This window comes from Suncus etruscus, chromosome 18 (assembly GCF_024139225.1).
Source record: "Suncus etruscus isolate mSunEtr1 chromosome 18, mSunEtr1.pri.cur, whole genome shotgun sequence".
Lineage (NCBI taxonomy): Eukaryota > Metazoa > Chordata > Mammalia > Eulipotyphla > Soricidae > Suncus > Suncus etruscus.
The window spans coordinates 57,503,732-57,524,019 of NC_064865.1; the positions used below are offsets into that span (position 1 = coordinate 57,503,732).

Sequence of the window (20,288 nt, forward strand, 5' to 3'; positions counted from 1 at the left end):
TGAGCTCCTAAGAAAACTCTGAGGCCCTTTTCTTTCACTCATCCACATTGCATGTTGCATCTAAGCAACATCCCTATGACCAAGAATAGCTGCTCAATGCATAGGGTGGGAGTGAATGGGCCTTTGGGGAGGTGAGGAGGGGAAGCTGTGAAATTCTGATGATTGAAGACAACTATACAGTTCTCCTATGTCTACTTCTCTTTCCACACAGAGGGTCTGTCCCTATTCTCTCTTCCCTAAAGCTTCCAGTCTAAATTTAAATTTTTTTGTATTTTCTTTTCTTTATTTTTATTTTTCTATACATCTTGTCTTTTTTTTTTTTTTTTTTTTTTTTTTTTTTTTGTGGTTTTTGGGTCACACCCGGCAGTGCTCAGGGGTTATTCCTGGCTCCAGGCTCAGAAATTGCTCCTGGCAGGCACGGGGACCATATGGGACGCCGGGATTCGAACCGATGACCTCCTGCATGACAGGCAAACGCCTTACCTCCATGCTATCTCTCCGGCCCCATCTTGTCTTTTCTTAATTTAATTTTTCTTGGGACTGCAGTCAGAAAATATATGCCTCTATTCACTATATATAGTGAATATATATATATATATATAGTGGGGTAAAAATAGGTGAAAAGATTTGCTGGCAGCGGTGGGATTCGAACCCACGCCCCCGAAGAGACTGGAGCCTTAATCCAGCGCCTTAGACCGCTCGGCCACGCTACCTCCTGGAAGACGCCGCTGTCCCTGCGCTTCCCCCATCCTCAACAGCGGCGCCGCCTGGGTCCTCCGGCTCCTCCCCTGGGTCCTCCCGCCGTCCGCTTCCCAGTTCCCAGCCACTTCCGGGTGGTGCCGGACTCGCCCGAGCCAGCGGCGATGCTCTTCCCGAGGATACCAGGCGGACCCGGAACTGGCTCCTGCGACTCGTGCAGCCTCGCTTTGGATCTGGTGGTCGCTCTGGCGGTCGCTCAGCTCCGACTGGGGATACCAGGAACTCGAGACGTCAAGGCCCGCCTTTGCGTGACTCCCTTGATAGACGTTACGCGCGGGACGGCGGAACAGTTGCCTCCTTAGCGCAGTAGGCAGCGCGTCAGTCTCATAATCTGAAGGTCCTGAGTTCGAACCTCAGAGGGGGCAGCGTGACATCTTCCTTTTCTTCCCCCTGCCCCTCACCCTGAAATAAATTAAATCAGTATAACAAAAATCTACTGAGCTTTGTCCTGTGGTTCCCCAAATTCCCCAATCAGAAGATTCACCCTATTGCCTTTTCTTTAAAAATTTTTTAATGAAGATTTTTATTAATATAAATAAAATAATAGAAAATAAAGCATAGAATGTATTATTTTATAAGATCATTTTATAAATTCACAATTTATAAATATCTATATATAACTTATATTACTATTTATGAACTATAATAATGATAAACTGCATTTATAACTTATGAATTTATTTTATTTATGTATACATTTTTATTTGATTAAATATAAAAATAAATGAAATAATAAATGAAACGAACAAAAACAAAGATCTTTTAATAAACTAAATATGAGAGCGAGGGGAAACCTTCAAAACAAAATAAAACAAAACAAAATCAATTCTTTCAAGGAAGAAAGCTGGTGTCAAGAAGTGGGAGCTGCTGGCCAAGATGGGAATAGGACCCCCCCAAAATGAGGAATGCAAATGTGAACTTCGTGTGATGTCATCACTCCCTCAAAGCACTAAATTCAGGTGAATGAACATGTTCATTTCCCTGACATTTGGGCAAAGTCTATGTTCCTAGATTTTCAAGGACTGCTTTGATTTTTTTTTTTTGTTTTCTTTTGTTTTGGGGCCACACCTGGCAGAGCTCAGGAGTTACTCCTAGTTTTGTGCTCAGAAATAGCTACCAGGACTGTTTGGAGACCAAGTATTTTATGGAGCAAGATTGACAAACTTACAAGTCCTTAAAGAATGAGACCAGCAAGGACTTCTCAATAAATCAAAGCTTTTCATAGCTGTCAAAATGGTCCTTAAATTCAACCGACATTAAATAGTTCTTTTTCTAAAACTTTATTTATATTTCAAAATATCTTTAAGTAATTATCAAGTACTTAAATTAATTGTTGATTAATTAATTTAATTATAACTTAATTTAAATATTAATTTAAATTAATTAAATAAAGACAATAAACAGTTCTGGACAAAAAGCTGAACAAAAGCATGCCATATGTTCCAAGATGATGTTTTTTGAATACCTCTGGTCTTGCCAAGAGATTGATATTATGTATTTATTTTTGATTTTTGTCAAATGACCTTGTTTACTTCAATGTATCACCTTCAGGGGACAAATCAACAGTTATTTTTCAATTTGTATCAAGACAACACAAAATTAAAAAAAAAAGAAAAAAGAATTTGACTCATAGTAATGAATTGAAAACAACAACACATTTTTTTTTTTACTTTATTTTTTTAATTTTGGAGGCCCAGAAAGTAGTTACTTTGAAAATTCTTAGAAGTGGAGGAGAGGAGAGAATGAGTTGGAGTAGATTAGAACTAAGTTTCATAGCAAACAATTTACTCCAAAAAATAAGGTCTGAAGGGAAGCTGAAGCTAGAGATAATGCAATTAATATCCCTCACAGGACATGTAGCTTCCTTATCTACCAGGAGGCCTGGTTCGCTTTGTTCAGAAAGCTGGCAGGGAGTAAGACTGGAGTAAAGGAGCAGAAATTGCTTGGAGCAGACATGAACAAAAGGAAATAAATCTCTGGGCTAAAATTCCTGGGATCAGTCCATTCAATAGGAAAGGAGTGTCCTACAGTTGCAACAGGAGAGAAAATCAAAATTCTAAATATTACAAAGAAAGAAAAGAGATTTTCCTTGTATTGATCTGTCTCTGTCTCTTGTGTTGATGAGACAAACACAATTTCACTTGAAACTTGAAACTCATTTCAAGTGCTCAGTTATCCCCCAAACCTTCTAACTTTAAGGGATAATGAACTAATTTTTCCTCTTTCCATTTGAAGAAATGAATGGACAATATCTAATGAGGACAAGTTTTGGCCTTGGATTACAAAAAGATGAATCCCAAAGTGAGGGAAGATGGGGCTGGTTGGGAAATGAAGGTGCAGATTAGAGTGGTGATGGGGTTCAGTGATTTGATACATTCATATCCCAAAACATTGATACTATTGTAAACATGTCACTGCAATACCTAATTTATAATTTAAATATTAAATTCAAAAATTCTTGCCATATTTTCAGTAGGTAAATTCTAGAAACTTGAGCACTATTGCAATCATGTTGCCTAAACTATAATGAAAATAAAATGGAAAAACTTGGCCTTCTATGTAGTAGGTAAACTCCAGACTCTTGTTTTCTCAAATTCATGAAAAAAGTTAACCAAGGCTCATCTGCCGAAACCCGGGATCGAACCAGGGACCTTTAGATCTTCAGTCTAACGCTCTCCCAACTGAGCTATTTCGGCTCCGCCCTCGTGTGTCTCGAATAAATCCTAGTGACTGTTTCTAAATGGGCTGAGTGCTGTCTGTATGTTTTGGTGCATTGATCAATCCAGCTCTGAACTCTCCAGACACCCCCTTTTTCTGCAGGTTTCTAGTAGTTAGGATTTAGGGTAATAAATAATTTGGATTCCATTCCTGATTAGGGAACAACTATTATTCTGCCCCACTTTAAAAAAAAAGGGAGAAGGGAGGAGAAGGTGATTTCACCCAGAAACCAGGCAAGGGAAGGCCCTGAAGTGACCTTTACTGTTGACACAATTGAAAGCTCAGTTTTCAGGGGGAAAGTTTTCTGACCCAGACATTCTGCAACAGTTCTAGTATTCCAAGTCCTCAAAGACAAGAAATGTGATTCTCACTGATTTTTTTTTTTTAAATCTTTAAACAAGATTTAAAGATTGTTGACTGAGCCTTAGCTGGAAGTTCAGAACAATGAATTCTGAGTGATTCAAAATTTTAGTGCATTCAGTTGGACGATTTTGTGGACATCTTGGAGATTATTGATTAAGTGTAGGAGTTGATGCAGATAGTTGTGACGATGGGAGAGGAAATATTCATTTCCTGGAGGCATGACTTGTGAGGTTGTGCAAGTTTTTGAACATCTGAAAACAGCTGAGATTTTCAATGAGTCTCCACCCCACTTGGATTTTCACATCTCAGTCCTTGAACTATGTACACAGCAACTTAATCCCAGGCTAAAATCAGGTTCAGAACTGCCTGATCAGTTAAATACTTCCACCCAATATGTATTCCTGATATGGGATACAATTTCTCTGGGTTTTCCTGATAAAGGCAGTAGGGGAAAGCCATAAAAATCACAGAAAAACTGCTGACACAAAACCAAAAAAAAAAAAAAAAAAAAAAAAAGATGCATTTAGCACTTTGTCAATGCACAGTTGCAAAGTTCAATGCCTCTGAGCTCATTTGCTGTCTGACCATAGGAACAGCACAGAGTTTTGCTTCTGGGTTGGCCTAAACAGCAGCAGCCACAAATATATTGCTTATTCTTTATCTTCCTTCCTTCCTTCCTTCCTTCCTTCCTTCCTTCCTTCCTTCCTTCCTTCCTTCCTTCCTTCCTTCCTTCCTTCCTTCCTTCCTTCCTTCCTTCCTTCCTTCCTTTCTTTTTTTTTGGTTTTTGGGCCACACCCAGCAGTGCTCAGGGGTTACTCCTGACTGTCTGCTCAGAAATAGCTCCTGGCAGGCACGGGGGACCATATGGGACACTGGGATTCGAACCAACCACCTTTGGTCCTGGATTGGCTGCTTGCAAGGCAAACGCCGCTATGCTATCTCTCCGGGCCCCTCTTTCTCTCTTTCTCTCTTTCTTTCTTTCTTTCTTTCTTTCTTTCTTTCTTTCTTTCTTTCTTTCTTTCTTTCTTCTTTTTTCTTTCTTTCTTTTTTTTTTCTTTCTTTCTTTTTCTTTCTTTCTTTCTTTCTTTCTTTTTTTTTTCTTTTTTCTTTCTTCCTTCTTCCTTCCTTCCTTCCTTCCTTCCTTCCTTCCTTCCTTCCTTCTCTTCCTTTCTCTCTCTCTCTTTCTTTCTTTTCTCTCTTTTTCTTCTTTTTTTTCTCTCTTCTCTCTTTCTCTTTCTTCTCTTTCTTCTTTCTTTCTTTCTTTCTTTCTTTCTTTCTTTTCTTTCTTTCTTTCTTTCTTTCTTTTTCTTTCTTTCTTTCTTTCTTTTCTTTCTTTCTTTCTTTCTTTTTCTTTCTTTCTTTCTTTCTCTTTCTTTTCTTTCTTATTTCATATAACAGTTCAGTGCCTACTTGACCTCACTGTCAGCTACAAATCAAAAGAGCATGTGGTTCCCAAGATCATATTAAATAGTCTTTCCAGTTGATTGCAAAACCCATCCCCCACCATGTCTCCCCACTAGATCTAAATTCAAAAATTCTAAGACCTTTTTTAAGTGGGCACTTCTTTGCCATCTTGCCAGCACTCTCCAGACCTATATTCCAAAGACTTAAATTTAAAAATAACTTTCTTTTTAAATTTAGGGTGACTTAGATATCCACATATGATGAGCCCAAGGCCCCTGGCCCCTGCCCCTGTTACATGCAACCAGGCTCTTTCTCTTTCCATCAGTTTTTCTGGCCTTCTTCTTTCTTTAATCTAGGGCCAAGGATTCCCCCTCTCCTTTGATACTTTGCATTTCTTTGTACTAAGGCCTGTGTTGGATAAATTCTGCAGTTGAAGGTAGGTGACTTTGTCAGAACATTTCTCAAGTAGTTGTAGGTATACCTGGGAAACTGCTTTTAAATACTTTAAAAATATTCTTTTGGGAAGGCTGGAAAGGGTGGTAAGAATAATTTTGCTCCTAAAGGCCATGATCACCAAAGTTCTTCCTTCACCTTCCAGAAATCTGTAAAGATAGTTCTAAATCTCTCTCTCTTCTGCTATCAGATCAACCAACCAGACCAACCAAGGGACCCTGGACTGAAATGGAACCAGAGAGAACTGCAGTCCTCCGCGCTGCCCAGAGAGTCCACACCGAGGGGTTGGTAGGCTAGAGGGGCTACCTGGGACCAGGAAGAGGGTCTTCCGGCATCTGGTGTCAATTTCCCTTTTCCACCTGTAGGCTTGGGCCTTCTATAGTGCTCACCTGTGTGAATGGGGATAGGAGCTTAACAGCCTTTTCCACCAAGATATAATCTCCTAAACTATATTTAAGGGATTGCAGAAGGGCTGGGCCTTCCAGCCCTGAAGAACTCTCCTATCCCCATGTTAATGCCAGCTCACAGTGGCATTAATAATTGCATTTCTTTTTTATTTGCTTTTGGACCACACCTGGGAATGCTCAAGGCTTATTCCTGACTCTGCACTTACAGATCTCTCCTGGCGGGCTTGGGGGACCATATAGGATATCAGGGATTCAAAGCAGGTCTGCTTCCTGCAAGGAAATGGTTTAGGCCCCAACATTAACATTCTGAGGTCTCTAAGTGGCTTCCATTTACTTGATCTTTTTTTCTTCATGACAAAGACAGGGGATAACATTCAGAGGCTTATGGCCAATTGTTCCTCCATTAGGGATTCAAAACTCGGCAATTTTTCTAGGATTAGAGGCCCCTGGGGTGTCCAGGGGGAAGAACACCTTTGTATGGCTATGGATTGCAGGGGAGGGGGAGTGCGGTGGCCTCCATGATAAAGGAGACGGTTTCAGTTAGGGGGATTTAAGGTATTTAACACCAATGTTCTCATTGGAATCTCCCATCCAGTGGAGACTTAGGACCCCTAGTTTGGCGGGGCCTAGAGCTGGTCCCTTTTTCTGTTCCCTAGAACTAGTGAGCTGGGGTGTCCCTGCATAGACCCAGTGAACCAGGGTGTCTCTGGGACCCCCTAGCCCCAGTATCACTAGGTGTGGCAACCCAAACAAGACCAGATGCACCCACATTATTATGCAATCGCCCTTCATATTTATATTTAACACCCAAGGCTCTTCTAAGTGCCGTTCTTTGCCACTCTGCAAGGTCCAGAGCTAAACAGAAGTACAATGTTAACTTTTTCACTCTTTATTTTAGGGGGTACCAGGGAATAGAACTCAAGGTTTCACACGGTCAAGCCTGTCCTCTACACCTAGTGGTATTCCTGACTTCGGCTTAAGCTTTATATTTTAGAACTTAAAAATGCACAAAAATACCTAAAAAGTACATAAAATTTCCCCCAATATAATGCTGGTTGTGCTGATAAACTTCAAAGGCAAAATACTTGAGCCTTCATAGGTTTGCTTGTAAAATACACGCTTCCTTTTCCAGACTGCTTGAAAGTTGAGTTATTATAAACTCCTAGAAGTTTAGAGACGAAGATGCTTTTTCTCTACCCTGCTGTCTTGCCTAGGAGAATGTTCTGGAAATGCCTATCTCCATCTCTCAGGAAGCAGAGAATCTCACCTGTCCCTAAAGGAACCTCTTGCCTTTGATTCTTTTTAGGTGAAGCTTCCAGCCCTCTTTTCCAATTTCTTGACACTCACTGATTTATTCTGAAAATAATACAGAATAAATTAATCCCCTGGTTTCATCAAAAGAAAATAAAGTCCAGCAAAACAAAGCTAAGCAAAAAGAAATCAAATTATTATTATTATTATAGTTATTATTATTATTATATTATATAATATGAAAGCAAGTTCAAGTGAATATTCTTGTTACTAGGACTCAGGTCAAGAACAAGACTGTTCAACACTGGTGGTGGGAATGGATCTAATTCACTGTCACTATATGCCTGAAATCCAATTATGAAGGGCTTGTAATCCACAATGGTCTCAATAAAAAATAATTAAAAATAAAGAAGACTTGGGGGGACTTATCTTGTAAAAGTATAACCCACTCAATTATACTTTCTCTGTCCCCAAAGTAATGACTACCCCTCCCAGACTCATCTCCTGGTATTGTTCATAGCTTCACTGCCAATGCATAAATAACTCCTGTAATATGGTGATTGAATTTATTTATTTATTCATTCATTCACTTATTTATTAACTGTCTTTCAAGTCTGTTAGTGCTGGCTTCTGCTCTCAAGTGAGTTCTTAGATCCATCTACTCCTAAGTGCATGGCTCACGGTCACTTTCCTAAAACTATAATCTGGAGTAACTGAATTTTGCACAATGCCACCAGCAAAATTCAGTAATTCCAAAGGCCTCTGACCAGTGAGATCCCAAGGGCTCCGTGCTCAGGTGTGACTCTGCAGAGAAACAAGAGCATCTAGGATCTTCGACGTGCATTTCTCGATTTCTCCACTAAAAAAAGTTTCTTTTTTTTTTTTTTTTTTTTTTTTGAGGTCTACAAAAATGTTTTTGGTGCAATCGAAGATTTGGTCCCTTCAGGTCACTCGGGGGGAATTGAACGCTATGAGCCAATGGCAGTTGTTCCAGGTCTCAAAGGTTAAAGAATATTTTAAATCTCATTTAACTATAAATAAGGAATCAAGAGCAAGAGTTTCCGTTTGTATGGAGAAGGCAGAGCCCCATGCCTCAAGTCGCCTCCTTAGCGCAGTAGGCAGCGCGTCAGTCTCATAATCTGAAGGTCCTGAGTTCGAACCTCAGAGGGGGCAGCTTGGTATTTTGCACGAGAAACACATACATGTTCAACACATATGATTTGTCACCCAGTTTTAAAAACTGTCCTGTGTGAGCTCTAACTTCTAAAAACATAAATTTTATGTTTTATTATATTTTTCTCAGTGAGATTTAGAATTAGTGAACCCAAACTAAAAAAAAGAAAACAATAGGGCCCGGAGAGATAGCACAGCGGCGTTTGCCAAAAAAACAATAATAAATTGAATGTGGACCAAAGATTGGAAGAGAAAACTAGAAGAGTAAAGGTTTCAGGTTTTCTAATAAGTAAAATAAGAAAAAAAAAAGCCTATTAAGTGACTCTCTTATTAGTTTTAAGAAGAGGTTTATTGCTGTTATCATGCAAAATCATAGCTGAAAAATATGATGCTATAGAAAAGTAGGAGCTCAGACTCTGGAATAACTAGAGTGGATTAAATTGGCCCCATGGACTCCAGTCACTTCCTCCCTGCAGTGAATTTGAGCCAAAATTTCTTAATTAAGCCTCTGTTTACTACCCTTCTACAAACAGTTGGTTCAATAGCCTTTTTCTAATGTGAATAATTAAATAAAACTATGGGACTGATAGAAGAGATGGTTAAGCTAATAAATACATGTTGGCAGAATAGCCACACCTTTTTGATCATGATGAAGATGCTTTATTATTATTGTTGATGTTATTGTTTTGGGGCCACACAGCAGGCAATATTTGGTGGTACTCAGGGATCATTTCTGGGGTGCTAGGGCATATGGGGTGCTGAGGATTCAGCCATGTGCAAGACAAGCAATTGCCCTCTCTACCTTTGGTACTATTGCTGTGACCCCTTAATGGTATTTTTATTACAATACACATTGGTAGGTAGATTCCTATCTAATTGGGAGCCTCAAATTTTCCTATTTAGTCTGTGAGAATCACGACCACATAGCAGAGAATATTTATGCACAAGTCTGCGGGCTATAGTGTTGAAAAAAAAATCTAGACCTTAATCACAAAGATGATTAAGAGATCTGTGACTATGTGCAGAAAGTTATGCAAACAGCAATTTTATGAATTCCTTTAAGGAATTGAGTTTTCTCTTTGCTCTTTAAAAAAAAAAATTCTTCCATAAAGTTAATTTTAGAGATACATTAAGATATTTTACTGTTCTCTTTGGAAGACTGAAAAATATAATACAAATCAGCTCTCTAAAAATGAACATAGTTAATTGAAGTTGACTTTCTCTACAGAAAAGACACTGAGTAAATTGGAGAAAAGAGGCATCCAGACAGGTAATGTATAATTATCTAGATTTGTGTATAAGGAGCTGAATAAGTGTTTCATGCTTCACAAGTTCAGATGTCAGAGCATGGAACCCAGATATAGTCCCAGGAGTGTCTTCAATGTCCCCCCCTATATTTCAGGCTCATTTTCACCTCCTGGCTGGTTGCAAGAAAAAAAAAAATCTTTGAGGGAAAAAAAAAAGGACAGAGAGATGATGATCTATAGAAAAGATGTAAATTTACCTGAACCCAGAAAAGATAAAAGCACAATTATAGTTTTTATTTAACCAGTAATCAAGACTTTGTTGATGCCCTAGATTAGAAAATAATCATTTGCAAGATCTGAAAGATGGAGATGAAGCCTAATGGGCTGCGGGCTTGGCGCGCCCTCTGCTGGGGATTTAGGGTAACTCGGGACACTTGGCTTTCAAGCCAAGGAAGGAAATTCTGAAAATAAAATTCTGCCCAGCCAGGGCCTCACCGGGAAGCACATATCATAAAAAGGTGGGTATGGGGTGGGTTTGCCTTCTTAGAAGTCGTATTTATTTATTTATTTATTATTATTTTTTAAAATTTATTTAAAGCAAACGCATCACATAGTTGACATCACTGATCCTCATACATTGGCTTTAGGAAGACCAAAAGCAACATGATTTAAAAAAAAATAAAAAATTGAAAACAAAACTAAAGAGATGGAAGAGAAAGGAAAGAAGAAAAAGTGCAGTAGCAAGTCTAGTTTTGAAAATTATTGAATCACCAATGAACTCATTCAAGCACTAGCAGAAAGTTTAGTAAGCTCTTTTTATTTTTTAAAGCATAAGAGTTTAAAAAATGCAGGAATAACGGTGTGGGAGTGGCAGTTGTTGTTGTTTGCATAGGCCCAGTTCTTAGAAGTCTTTTTTTTCTAATGACTTTGTGTTTATTTGCAGAATTGAGAGAGCAATTAGTACAATCTGCTTGATAAAATGTATAGAAAGCCCAAAAGAAATGTCTTACCCATTGGCAATCACTTACCTTTCCGACCAATCCCCTTAGCTCTAATTTAATTTATTTTTATACATATATCTGCCTTCTCTGGACATTTTATATAAATAGAATCACACACTATGCGAGCCTCAGTGACTGGCTGCATTTGCTCTGGAAAAAGCATTTAAGCTGCATCTATGTCATATTACAGACCAGCACCTCATCAAATTTCACTGCTTTTCATTGCCAATTAATATTGCATTATTTGAATGGAGCTCAGATTTATCCACTCCCCAATTGATGGACATTTGGATTGTTTTTTCTATTTTCACTATTAAAACCATGCAGCTATGAACACTCACAGTTCTTAGAAGTCTTAATTCTGATCTCTGGATGATTTCTTGGAGACAGTAGGGGACAGTTGTTGCTTTTGGGGGCGACTGGCTTTCAACACCGCCACCTTGTGGCCATCAGCCGACATGGCAGCAGCGGCCCGGAGCTGCTCTTACTCTGAGGATAATCTGGAAATTTGGATATTTTGGAAATTTCTGCAGGAAGCAGAGACACCCTAAGTTTCTGGCTTTCTGTTAGAGACCCAGATCGGACGTGATGGAAAAGGCAGAAAATAAGGACCACATAAATCTTCCTGATTTTCTAAAATTTCTATTATTTCAGCTGACTCACAAAAATGTCAATGTTTTTATGTCGTCATTTTAATTATGTGTTGAAATCCTTAGGGGCAGAAAAAAGGTTAAACTTGTTATTTTTTTGACAGTATTCCACTACAGTCTAGTACTATGTCCTAGAACAGTGGTCTTCAAACTATGGCCCGTGGGCCACATATTGTATTTGTATTTGTTTTGTTTCTTCATTGCAAAATAAGATCTATGCAGTGTGCATAAGAATTCGTTCATAAGTTTTGTTTTTACTATAGTTAGACCCTCCAATGGCCTGAGGGACAGTGAACTGGCCCCCTGTTTAAAAAGTTTGAGGACCCCTGTCCTAGGAGAACCGTTTTGATTTCCCTTGAATTTTTAACTCCACCTCCCCATTTTAAGGAATAAATAAAAGATAATTATGCAAATCTGCTAAGTTTGTATCTGCTTTTTCCAGGAACATAAAAAATGGCTAAAATCCTACTGCAAAAGAAATGATCTTCTTTGAGTATGTAGGATCTGCCTATGCTGAAAGATATAAAAGCAAAGAACAGAAAGAGCAGTTTAGGGCAAGGTTGTGTTGGTATGAGTGTTCAAGATTTTTAATTTTTAAAGGTTTTTAGATGAAAAATTGTGGACAAGGTCTTTTTATGTCAACATAGAGCATTTTTTTTTGTTTTTTTTAAATCCCATTTCTATTTTTTATTAATTTTTCATTTTTAATTATGAGAACAAAAATGCAAAGAAAGAGGACAAGGTAAAGTTACAGTGAAAGGACAATCACCTGTAAACAGAATTCTCAGTAGTCCCATTGCTGATATCTAACTTTGAACTTTCAGCCAAAGAACATTAAGAAAAATAAAACAGAACCCATGTACAATTACTTTGTCCCTTGAGTCCCCAGATTGTAGTACATATATTTCTTAGCAGCTCACAAAGCAATCTAAAGACATAAAACTTATGTAACTCCTTAAACATTGAAGGCAAAGTACTTTTTTATATTTCCATGTACATGCATATTAGTTTAAGTTAACCTTAAAAGTTTAAGTGAGTTGTTTTTCTTAAGGATTAGAGTCAAAGGAGCACAGTAAAAACGGTGTTAGAGTGGCAATTATTGTTTGCATAGGCCCATCAAAATATGAGGGACATGGAAAGGAAAAAGCCTTGGCCTAAATACAAGGGGACCCTACCCCTGAAGTTTCCTGGCATAAGACCAACTAACATAGAGCATTTCTAGATGTCCTTGGCATCGGACTTCAAAAAGATTGGGTAGCTGCAGGTAAGGAAAATTTTAACCAGGCTCATTGAGATTTCTGTTCAAACACATTAAAATGGTCCATGGTATTATTAAAAAATTTGTACGTGCTATGAGGGAGTTGGCATTATTTAACTAACTTTAATTAAGTTAATTAAATAGATCATTATGAAACACAAGTTTTAGTACTGATCCAGAAGATTATGAAAGTTTTCTTAGAGTGCTGATGGTACGTAAATGCTCACTTGCCCAACCTTTGGTTTTGGGGATACATGACTTTACCCATCTTTTCCCAATCTGGAACAGTGCATGTGATAACAAGGTTCAGATTTCCTGTCTGTTTTTCATCATTGCTGTCTTTTTCTTAGTCATATTTTCATGCCAAAGTTAGGTTGTGTATCTATCATTGTGGTTCTTTGCATTACCAATAATTGTACTGTCTACAATCATTATCACTGGCTCTCCCCAAGGTAAATACTGGAGTGGCTTGATGGGGCTGCTATATTGTTTGTGAAACATAATATTGGAACAGACAAAGCATAATTACAAGTATGATTAGATTTTAATGTGGATAATAATAAAGAATAGGTATTGTTAAATTAAAAACTTAAGGAAAAAAAGAAATGTTAGTAGTCATGGCATCTGGATTCTAAGAATACGAATAGCAGTTTCTTTTTTTTTTTTTTTTTTTTTTTTTTGGTTTTTGGGCCACACCCGTTGACACTCAGGGGTTACTCCTGGCTATGCGCTCAGAAGTTGCTCCTGGCTTGGGGGACCATATGGGACACCGGGGGATCGAACCGCGGTCCATCCAAGGCTAGCGCAGGCAAGGCAGGCACCTTACCTCTTGCGCCACCGCCCGGCCCCGAATAGCAGTTTCTTAAACTCCTCCTTGTTTCTAGATTTTACAGACCCAGTGGTATGCACCTCAAGGGGTATTTTCCAGATTCTGAAATATTTTTTTTTGTTTGTTTTTTGGGCCACACCCGGCGGTGCTCAGGGGTTACTCCTGGCTCTCTGCTCAGAAGTAGCTCCTGGCAGGCACGGGGGACCATATGGGACACCGGGATTCGAACCAACCACCTTTGGTTCTGTATTGGCTGCTTGCAAGGCAAATACCGCTGTGCTATCTCTCCGGGCCCCAGATTCTGAAATATTATATGCGCATTTGTTCCTCCTTATCCTAAATTTTAGGTGTCTCAAGGCCTGGTTGTTAACAAATCCCAAAGATGTACCAGCATCCATTACCTATGGAATAGTTCCAGAGTCTGAAGAATTTGTAAACATGTAGATATAGTAAAAACTTAATAACTGCCACCAAATTTACAAATATTTATTGAATATGTAACTCATGGCAGACCCAAATTATGCAAAGCAAAATCACAGATGTTTCTGAAAGTTTCCATGTTATTAAGAAGCATATTATTTTTTTCAAATACATGTACAGATATATAAGTACAATTAAATAATAGCTTGATACTGATATGGTCAGATTCTGGAGGAAATTTAAATAAGTGGATTGATGAGATTCGCAAGACTTCTTTTGTTGTTTGTTTGTGGGTCACACCTGGCAGTTCTCAGAAGTTACTCCTGGCTCTGTGCTCAGGAATCATTCCTGATAGGCTCAGAAAACCATAAGGGATGCCAGGGATCGAACCGGATCAGCCACATACAGGCAAAAAGCCTAATAGCTTTCTATTTATCACTCAAGCCTCTGTAAGGCCTTTTTGGATGAAGCAAGATTTCAGTTCAGTGTATAAGACTGATGAGATTTTCATGAGACACATTTGTCAGCATTTAACATCATCCCTAATCAGGAAGAGTCTGAAACATAGTTCCTGTAGCTACAGTTCCCCCAATCTACAAATTTCTCCTTTTCTGCTCTTTACCACACCCTGATTATACTGTCATCATCTGTTCACAATCCTTTGTGATCCTCATCAATTTTTTAGATGATGATTATTATTTATTTTTGGTTTTTGGATCACACCTAAAACCAAACCAGGGGTTACTCCTGGCTCTGAGCTCATTGATCATTCCTGGCAGTGCTCAGAGGACTATATGGGATGCCTGGAATCAAACCCGGGTCAGCTGCATGCAAGGCAAAAGCCCTACTGCTGTGCTATCACTCTGACATCCCCCAATATTAACTTTTTTATTTTATTTTATTTTATTTATTTTTAATTTTTTTTTGGTTTTTGGGCCACACCCGGCGGTGCTCAGGGGTCACTCCTGGCTGTCTGCTCAGAAATAGCTCCTGGCAGGCACGGGGGACCATATGGGACACCGGGATTCGAACCAACCACCTTTGGTCCTGGATTGGCTGCTTGCAAGGCAAACACTGCTGTGCTGTCTCTCCGGGCCCCAATATTAACTTTTTAACCAAGCTTTATACACCTGACCAATTTAAAAGAAACATTCCTTGAGAAAGGAATCCAAAACGTCACAATAAAGGTGTGATGACCTCAGTGTGGACATGTGAAAAGCACAAGGTATAGGGCTTGGAGTAGGTGACCCCATACCCATGGACACTTCCCCCCCACCCCAAAACTTGAGAACAAGTGAGAAAGGAGGTGTGGGGGCAGGGCAGACTCTCCAAGAAAAGTTATTTAAGCTGGTAGAAAAGTGGGTGGTTCTTTCTCCATCTCAGAGATCCCCTGACTCTGAATATTGTCAAAATTGTCAGTACAAATGGGTAAGAAGCATTTGGGAGATGGTGCAAGTTTTCTCTTTCTTATTTGGATGCAGCAGGACTGGAGCTCAGGCCTTCTTCATACAGGGCAGGGCAGATCTGCTCCGTACCCTGAGCCTCTAGCTTCCTTGTGTTAAGTACAAGCAGAAGCTCCTGTCCAATCAATGACCATCTACTCCCCGTTGCCTTCTTTCTTTTCCGCAGTGCTGGGGGCTGAGTCCAGGGCAAATACCCTACCACTGAGCTACCCCTAGCCCTACTGCCCTGCTTTCAATAAAAGAGCATCCTAAAATTAAAATATGAGAATATAATATTAAATAAATAAAGACCTTGTCAATTGCCTTGATTTGTGTTTGTTTTTTGGGCCACACCCAGCGGTGTTCAGGGGTCACTCCTGGCTATCTGCTCAGAAATAGCTCCTGGCAGGCACAGGGGACCATATGGGATTCTGGGATTCAAACCAAGCACCTTAGGTCCTGGGTGGGCTGTTTGCAAGGCAAACGCCACTGTGCTATCTCTCCAGCCCCAATTGCCTTGATTTAATCTAAGAGGAAACTTCTTATTTTCCTTCCCCTACCCCCTAAATTGATTTAAAACATTCTATTGTGGGGTCAGAGAGAGCAAGAATATAATATAAAATTATTGACACCTATTGATTGACTTGACTTAATCTAAGGGGAAACTTTATTTTCCTCCCCCCCCCCCCACAGATTGCTAATAAAAATTCTATTGTGGGGCCAGAGAGGCAGTATGGCAGGTTACATGCCTCACATGTGGGGGATGCCTGAAGTCTACTTTGAAGAGCAACCCCCAACCACAGAATTAGAAGTACCCCTGAGCATCTCTGGGTATGTCCTTCCCAGTCCCCAAAAAGAGATGCTCTTTGACATCATGATATGAATCATCTTCTTTGGTCAAGGTCAAGATGATTTCCTGGCTTCTCTATGGTCTGAATTTCCCCCATGGCTTTCAAGGCATTGCTGGCATTTTGACAGCTAACAGTCTCTTCACTGCTCTCTTCACATCTTTGTTTCTCAGCGTGTAGATCAGAGGGTTAAGACTGGGTGTGATGATGGTGTAGAAGAGAGTGAGGAACTTCCCCTCATCCTGGGATGTGTGATTACTTTGAGGTTTCATATACATGGCAATGGCTGTTCCATAAAAAAGAGTCACCACGGTCAGGTGGGAGCCACAGGTATTGAGGATTTTCTTCCATCGTGCTGCTGACTTGATCCTCATTACAGCACGGGTGATCACCCCATAGGAGATGAGGATGAGTGAGAGAGGAGTCAGCAGAAATATCACACCAAGAGCGAAGACCACAATCTCAATGACCCTGGAGTAGACACAGGCCATCTTGACCAGTGCTGGCATCTCACAGAAAAAATTATCCACCTCCCGGTGCCCACATCTGGGCAATTTCAAGGTCAAAGAGCAGACAATGATGGCACTCCCAAGGCCCCCCAGCCAAGAGGTTATCACCATCTTGTGGCAGAGTTGAGGGTTCATAATGACGGTGTAGTGAAGAGGTTGGCAGACAGCAGCATAGCGGTCATAGGCCATCATGGCCAGCAGGAGACATTCGGTAGCTCCCAGGTCCAGAGCAAAAAAGAACTGGAGCACACAGCCACCATATGTAATGGACTTTTTGGGACCCCAAAGATTGGCCAGCATCTGGGGGACAATGCTGGTTGTATAACAGAGATCTATGAGGGACAGGTTGGAGAGGAAGAAATACATGGGAGTGTGGAGCTGGGTGTCCAGGTATGAGACCAGGATGATGGTTGAGTTTCCCACCAGAGTCACGAGGTAGGAGATGACGACAACCACGGAGATGATGCGCTCTATTTGGGGCCTGTCAGAAAACCCCAGGAGGATGAAGTCTGTCGCATAACTCTCATTGTTGACATCCATTGCTTTTTTTGAAACTAGGAGTTAAATCCATGTAAACAACAACAGCAATAACAAAAGCAAAATATCATCATCAACAACAATAACATATAGTCAAGACAGAACCCCAAAATCTCTAAGGTGTGGATGGGTATCAGATACTCAGGTTAACTACATGCTTTTTCTTCTATGGAATAGCCTTTTGAACATTTCCCTTGATTGAAGACACCAGTGTCTTCATATTTAAGTTATGTAAATTAAACTTAACTGAACTGAATGGAAGTCACTGAAAATATTCCCTATGATATGTTGCCAATGGTTCTATGTGTTATCACAAGCACTAAATACTTAATGATTTTAAAGGTAAGATGTGGTTTTATTTATTCAGTGATAAATTGAAGTAATTTCAGAGCCAGAGAGATAGTACAGTGGGTAAGACACTTGCTTTGCATGTGGCTTGATCCCCAACATCCCATCTGGTTACCAAGAACAATTCCTGAGTGCAGAGCTAGGAGTAATCCATGAACACCTCTGAGTGTGGGCCAAAATCCAAAACAAAAATACATTTTTTGGGAACTAATTAAACAAAAAAAATTTACAATATAGATACAGCCGCGGTTTGTGATAGCATCTGGCCAGTCAGCACAATTAGCAAGACAGGGAATTCAGCAATGTGGAATTCATTAAAGAATCATTTTTTGTATTCCCCATGGAATTTTCCAATATAGAGATCATTTTATTTTTTGCCACACCTAATGGTGCTCAAAGTTTACTACTGACTCTATGCTTAGAGGTCACTCCTGGCAGACTTGGAGAAACAAATGGGATTTTGGGGATTAAAGCTGGGTGGACTGTGTGTCCTTACCCCATTGTACTAACTCTCTGGCCAGGTAATTAATCCATCACCTTTATTACTCTAAAATAATAAGATAGAAATGAAAAATAATTATTTCACTATGGCAATGTACCATGTTATTAAATAGGTTTATAAATGACTAGAATCATTTATATATTGTTGATACATATAATTTCTGAACAGAAACTTCAGACCTAGAATATTTTGCATTTATAATGTTTTACTGCCAAGGAATAATGTTTATTTCAGTTATAGTGAAATAAGCATAAAATTCTTTCTATGGTATATTGCTGTCATAATCCTTTGAGTTAATAAACTTACATTTACATTTTTTTTGGTTTGTTTTTGGGCCACAACCATTGACGCTCAGTGGTTACTTCTGGTTATGTGCTGTGAGCCAAATTTTGTTGCAGTCTTCAGCGCCTGCAAACAGATCCTTCGTGGAGTTCGGGAAAAAATTCCACGGGGAGAGAGTGGGCACACGGAATGACGGAACAATATTGTAGAAATGAATGAAACCACACAGATTGTATGGGGACTCGCGTCTAAAAAGACGAAGACAAATTTATTTTTGAGCTGGCTGCTTTTAAAAGGTTGAGGCAGGGTGCAAATTCTTGACATCAAAGAAACTGGGAAAAGAATGGAGGACCCTGGCTTAAATTAGCATATTAAAGAGCCGATACTGAAGGTGAAAAGGCAGTATGTTTTGGGCTTGCTTTGTTTTGGGTAAGCAGAAAGGAAACAGGTAATTTTCAGGGAAGTGGGAAGAGAGAGGAATGTTTTAGAGTTTTAGGGAGAAAACTGAAAATTGTTTTACTATGAGCTAAGTTTTAGGAAAAACCTGATCTTGGCGCCAAAGTAGCAAAAATTACAAGGAGCTGTTAAGTGGGAGACTTTTGGCGGGATTTGTACTGTCCTCCTTTGTTAGAAAGAATTTACTAAGGCCTGATTATTAATATTGGTTAAAAATAAAGAGAGAGATAGTTACAGCCACTTTTGGAATTATGGCCAAACCATCCACGCAAAGGGTCAAGTGATTTTGGCTGCTCTAAGCGGGCCTTTTTGGCAAATAATTTCTTTTCAGGAGGGCACTATACCTTGTGGTGTGTGCCTCTCCTGAGTGGGATGTGGCAGTTATGTGCATCTGAAATTGCTCCTGGCTTGAGGGATTGAACCATAGAGGCTAGCACGTGCAAGGCAGATGCCTTACTGCTTGTGCCACTGCTTCAGCCCCTATGTTTACTTTTTTTTTTTTTTTTTTTTTTGGTTTTTGGGTTACACCCGGCAGCGCTCAGAAAGAAGTGGACATTCTGGGCCATAGGGTGTTGCTAGGTTACATTAAGCATGAAATCCCATCCTTAACAACATTGTACAATATTTAGAATAAAGTGAAGAGGAAAACCTTGACTAATGTAATCATGAAGAAGAAATTGTTAGGATCAAGTCATTAAGATAGAGATACAATTTTCATACTAAAAATAGAAATTTAGATTAATTTAGGAGCATTCTGCTTAGGTGAGATGAGATGATAGCTCAAAAAACAAGCAAGGATTGAGGTCAGAGAATTCTGAACTCAATGTGCTTGGGCTAACGTCCATGTTGTCACTCAGAAGCAAAGTGTTCTGGGCAATAGATCATTAAACCTCTTTATATGTTAAATGAAAATAATGCTTCCTCAAATGCAGGAGTAAGGTTTATCTTATGAAAACACTTGAAATATATTGGATTCATTCAATTATAAAAATTAAAACTATTCACTTACCTCTTTTTGCTTTTCTATTTTTTCTTTATTCCTCCATCATCCACTTTGTGGGAGTTTTTCAATATGGTCTGAGATAATTGGAATACTGAAAATTTTTGTATAACTTTAACACACACAATCATATATACAAAAATGCCTCTGAATAAAATGTACCCCCTAAACTGACAAACTTCTAAAGCAAGAGTACTTGAGATTCAATTACAAAAAATAGTTAGTTTTTACACAACCCCTTAAGGTTGGGATAGACTTGGCAGTATAAAAAGCAGGGCATTTTCAAGTTTCAAGAATTGAGCCTCAGAATTGGGGAATCCAGCCCCTGACCTCTGACCTCAAAGTATCCAAATTTTGATGTTTATAGTGATTGATTCTTTGTATATTTATATCTTTTTTTTTTTTTTTTTTTTTTTTTGGTTTTTGGGCCA

General features: G+C 39.2%; 1 protein-coding gene and 4 non-coding genes across 5 annotated transcripts; 2 read left to right on the forward strand and 3 right to left on the reverse strand.

The window, feature by feature from the left end:
• Window positions 1-631: 631 nt before the first annotated feature.
• Window positions 632-713, reverse strand: TRNAL-AAG (transfer RNA leucine (anticodon AAG)). The gene has a single exon. It is a non-coding gene; the product is annotated as a tRNA-Leu (tRNA).
• Window positions 714-1,051: 338 nt separating this feature from the next.
• TRNAM-CAU (transfer RNA methionine (anticodon CAU)) lies at window positions 1,052-1,124 on the forward strand. The gene has a single exon. It is a non-coding gene; the product is annotated as a tRNA-Met (tRNA).
• Window positions 1,125-3,382: 2,258 nt separating this feature from the next.
• On the reverse strand, window positions 3,383-3,455 carry TRNAF-GAA (transfer RNA phenylalanine (anticodon GAA)). Its single transcript has one exon. It is a non-coding gene; the product is annotated as a tRNA-Phe (tRNA).
• A 5,000-nt stretch (window positions 3,456-8,455) lies between these two features.
• On the forward strand, window positions 8,456-8,528 carry TRNAM-CAU (transfer RNA methionine (anticodon CAU)). Its single transcript has one exon. It is a non-coding gene; the product is annotated as a tRNA-Met (tRNA).
• A 7,799-nt stretch (window positions 8,529-16,327) lies between these two features.
• Window positions 16,328-17,272, reverse strand: LOC125995879 (olfactory receptor 2W1-like). Its single transcript, XM_049764839.1, has one exon. The coding sequence runs from the start codon at window positions 17,270-17,272 to the stop codon at window positions 16,328-16,330; it is 945 nt and encodes a 314-aa protein (XP_049620796.1).
• Between the last annotated feature and the right edge of the window lie 3,016 nt (window positions 17,273-20,288).

Excerpts from the sequence above, each read along its gene's own strand:
- LOC125995879 (XM_049764839.1), bottom strand. The coding sequence starts at position 17,272 with ATGGATGTCAACAATGAGAGTTATGCGACAGACTTCATCCTCCTGGGG.